Below are 4,634 nucleotides of genomic sequence, written 5' to 3'. Positions count from 1 at the left end.
TTCTAGGTGTACATCTGCCCCCCATGCCATTGTGGGGTGGAAATGCTCCCTAGAGCACTCTCTGCCCACAGCAGTGTTGGGGGAAGTAGCGTTCCCACCAAGCAGCTGGTTTCTGTCTGCGCTGCTACCCCCACACTGTTCATTTTGTTTGATCTGGCGCGACTCCCGCTAATTGATTTACGATCCTCAATTAGCTCTTTACTGCCCGGCACACTTCTCCTGCCGCACGCTCTGCTCCGATCTCTCAGTCACGCCGTAGCAGAGATTACACAGCGGTGTAAAACTGTCATGTAGCTTGGCTTCCAGACAAACACACACAGTCCAGGTTTGTCTATTTACAGCTTTTATTCCAACATTTCTCAGGAATTTCCAGGACTATTTGCAGCCATGACAAAACTGTGGGTATGAAACTGTTTGTGTAGGAAAATGAAAAGGTGCACATGTTGGTTGCTGCGTCAATGTTTTTTGTTGATTGTTCCCTGCCGTTGAGCATTGAGACTATCAGTTGCTTCAGCTTCTTTTCTGCGTGTGAGTGTTTTTCTGCAACCTCACCCCCCAAAAAACAAAGCTTCAGCAACTCAACAACTCTTAGCAATCCTCCCCCAAAAAGCTCAACAACTCTGGGGGCATGGTATACACAAAAAATTGCAGTATATTCATTTGTTTATCCCGTAAGTGCCATTTTGATACGTGGGTTTTTGGTTGCAGTTTGGGCACTCAGTCTCTAAAAGGTTTGCCACCTCTGCAGTAGGACAATTACACACACACATACAAATGAAACAAATAGGCATTTTATTTCTTGGTTAATATCTATTGGAAACTGAAACTCATCTTGAAAAGGAAATGTATTCATTTAATGAAATCTTCCCTCTCATCCTGATGAAAGCATCCTTCACATCTTTATTTCTCAGACTGTAAATCAATGGATTTAGCATCGGGATCACAAGAGTATAGAACACTGAAACAATTTTATCTTCATCCATTGAGACACTGGAATTCGGCCTCATATACATAAAGATGATGGTCCCATAGAAGATTGTGACAGACGTGAGGTGAGAGGCACAGGTGGAAAAAGCTTTGTGTCTGCCCTGAGCAGAGCGAATCCGCAGGATGGCAAAAATAATGTAGATATAGGAGATGAGGATAATCAACAAAGTGGTCACAACTATCACAGTACATAAGATGAAATGCACAGTGTTAGCCACTGCTGTGCTTGAACAGGAAAGTTTCAGGATGGGAGGGATGTCACAAAAGAAATGATTGATAACATTTGAGCTGCAGAAAGAAAGGCTAAATATCAACGGAGCCTGAACAGCTGAATTCACAAATCCACAAATATATGCACCTGTTATTAAGACTATACAGAGCTTTTTAGACATGGCAGGACAATAAAGTAATGGGTTGCAAATGGCAGTGAAGCGATCATAAGCCATAATAGCTAGAAGGAAAGTTTCGACTGTAGCAAACATACAGAAAAAGAAGAATTGCACGGTACACTCTGAGAACGGAATAGTGCTATTCTTTTGTAGGAAGGTCATCAGCAATCTAGGAGCGATAGTAGTGGAATAGCCAACGTCAACCAAGGATAAGTTGCTGAGGAAAAAGTACATTGGGGTATGAAGGTTTGCATCAAGAGCGGCTAGTATGATGATGCCAAGATTTCCTGAGACTGTGACAATGTAGATCAAGATAGATGCCAGGAAGAGAATGGTCCACAACTCTGGATGGTCCATGAAGCCCAGAAGGATGAATTCAGTCACAATGCTGTGGTTCGTGTATTCCATGATTTACCCCAAAGTTTCCCTAGGAGGAAGAAAATGAAATTGTGAAACAAGTACTGTATATATTTTTAATCCTCATGAAAATTTCCTAGCAGTTTAGGGCAAATTTCTTCTAATAAGCACATTTTTCTATGCCGTTTAACTAATATGAATTTTTTTGATGTGATTTTCCCTAATGTAATCCAGTTTTGAAGGTAATTTTCACCAATATATGCATTTTTGTACCATAATAAAATACAGGGAAGTCCACATTTCTAAGCATAGCTGAATTTTGGTTTGCATATTAGTTCAAGAAGTGCAAATTAAGTCATTTCCACTAAAATGCAAACAAAATTCAATTTAACCTCCATCGCTAGTGGACCTCAAAAATCCACTCAAAAATCTGGGACTGATTCTTCCTATCACCTCCCATGACCTTAAGCCCAGTGGCAGAATTCGGTATCACCTTCCTGGCAGGCAAAAGTTCTTGAGGAGGGCAGGCTAATGAAAGGCATGGTCTAGTGAGGAAGTCTTAGCTTGGAAGCAGTGGCGTAGCGTGGGGGGGTGCAGGGGGCCCCGGCCGCACCGGGCGCAATATCTGGGGGGGGGGGTCGTGCTCGCAGTCGCAGCTCTCTGCCCCTACCTGGCTCACTCACTCTCTCTCACTGCAGTGCTGGCTGTGCGAATCCGATCTGAGCCGCTGGGTCACCGCCCACTGTGGAGGGGGTGGGTGCCAGGCGTGCGGTGCGGAGAGCGAGCGAGCGACTATCTGGGGGAGGGACAGTGCAGCGGCTGCCCAGCGTGGTGCTGAGCGCGGGAGAAAACCACACCAGACCAGACCAGGCAGCAGCAAGAAGAAGCTGGCAGCGGCGGCAGGTTAGGGGTTAGGGGGTGCAAATTACTTGCCTTGCCCCGGGTTAGGGGGCGCAAATTACTTGCCTTGCCCCGGGTGCTGGCAACCCACGCTACGCCGCTGCTTGGAAGGGTCCTATGGACTTAGAGTTACATGAGGACCACATTTGACACAGTCCTGAATGTCACAGTCCTGACATTCTTTACTCCCTGTATGCATGTTAGTATGTGATTCAGTCTCCTGTTGGCTGAAATCATGAATGAAATGTTTAATGATAATTGGAACAATGAATAGTCTGTCTCCGGTGACATCTTTTTTTGCAAAATATATTTAAAGGGAAAATACTGGAACTTTCCCTGTCAGTGTTTTTATCAACTAGAAGACTGCACTGGATATCAAAACAGGTTTTCCAAGTACTGCACTTCAACAAAGCACTCCTACCCAGCCTCTGCTTTAAACTTAAACACACACACACAACAGTTATTCCTCAAAGTCAGTGTTTAAGATGGGAATTGTAGTCCACCAAAATAACAATGGCAAGGACCTCTTTTCACACCAAAAGCAGACATTTTTAAATTTCTACATTACGCAACACAATTTATTACCCAAGTACTGAGTTTAAAAACACAGGTGTTCGGAGCCCAAAAAATATAACTGGGCTAGTTGAAGCCGCCTTTGTGAATCAATATAGCTCTATCTTTAGTACTGGTTTTAGTCTGAAAAACTCATCCATTTTTCTTAAACATACTCCCCCTTCCACCACTACTTTCTTTCACTCCAGCATTTTTTTATTCAGCCTTTGATGAAGCCTCCCCCCTCCCATCCACTTCTTCTTGAAATGACCCCTTTGGTCTCCACTTGAAATGAAAATAAATAAGAAACACCTTTTACAATGCAGACTCTCCAGCCTCCAGTCCTGTCTCTCAGCACTCCATGCTCCACAGGGCATCCAGGAGATGCTCTAGGTGGTGAAGGCAGCAGTCCTAGGCTCCTACCACTCTAGTTCTCCAATGCACTCTCCTTATTTACAGCCCTGCATCTCCTGCCAGGTGTGCATGAACACTCAAAAACCCCTCTTCCTCCTCTTGCGACCAGCCCAGTTCTTTTCCTTCATCTGCTCTCACACTGGAGACTGAGGTCAACTGGGAGGGAAAGATGCAACCCCCCCTGGAGAGTCTATGCAATATTTTGCAGAAATGGGAGTTAATTAGGAGAGGAGAGGAGAGGAGAGGAGAGCAGACTCCCCAGAGAGTCTATGCAGCTTTGGAGCTGGCTCCAGCTGGGATGAAGCTTGCTAGCTCCCTCTTCAACCTTCTTAGTAATATCTGAGCAGGATAGTAACAAGATGAGATTGTAATATCGCTCTATACTGTCAGTGGCAAAGAAACACAATTCTGTGCATTGACTGTGCTCTACTTCAGAGGCTTTCAATATGTATCTCATATCCAGAAGCCTAATTGGTTGGGATGCAAGACAGGGCCTTTTCCAATGTGGCACCCAGGTTGTAGCATTACCTCTCCAGAGAGAAACACCAGACTCCCACCTTTTAAACTTCAGATTAGCAGCCAATCCATTTTATTCTACTGTGTTTTAGTTTGGGTTGCCTAGTTTTTATACTAATTTTTTTGGTCCCTCTATTGGTTTGAACTGATTACTAAAATTGAGTGCTAACCATCATTTTAGTAGTCTGAACTGTTTTCATTGTCTTTTAACAATGTTATAGTTCTCTGCAAACCATGATGGCTTGGATTTATATTTAAAATGTGAAGTATAAATTTTTAAATAAATAAAAGAAGAGAACATTGAGCAGAAAATAAAGCAAGCCAACTGGAAGACTAGCTCTGCATTACAAAAGATTTCTGCAAACGTGACATGAATGCTAGCAACATTAACCCCATCATGTGGGAATTCCTGGCAGACAACCACAGTGCCTAGAGACAGTCAGATCATGTATCCACAGCAGTGACAAAAGGAAGAAAGACCACTGGGAGGACCACAGAAAGAAGAAATGTCATGGTGCA

At 43.8% G+C, this 4,634-nt stretch overlaps 1 protein-coding gene across 1 annotated transcript; it reads right to left on the bottom strand.

Annotated features, from left to right (window-relative positions):
* Positions 1 to 827: 827 nt before the first annotated feature.
* Positions 828 to 1,784, bottom strand: LOC309517238 (olfactory receptor 5AR1-like; the record flags this gene model as incomplete). Its single annotated transcript, XM_082196379.1, has 1 exon — positions 828 to 1,784. One exon carries the CDS (start codon positions 1,782 to 1,784, stop codon positions 828 to 830), a length of 957 nt encoding a protein of 318 aa, XP_082052505.1.
* Between the last annotated feature and the right edge of the window lie 2,850 nt (positions 1,785 to 4,634).

Source organism: Podarcis vaucheri (assembly GCF_965113315.1).
Source record: "Podarcis vaucheri genome assembly, chromosome: 1".
Classification (NCBI taxonomy): Eukaryota; Metazoa; Chordata; class Lepidosauria; order Squamata; family Lacertidae; genus Podarcis; species Podarcis vaucheri.
The sequence above is the reverse complement of the archived record's forward strand: the minus strand, read 5'-3'. Positions and strand labels throughout refer to the sequence as shown.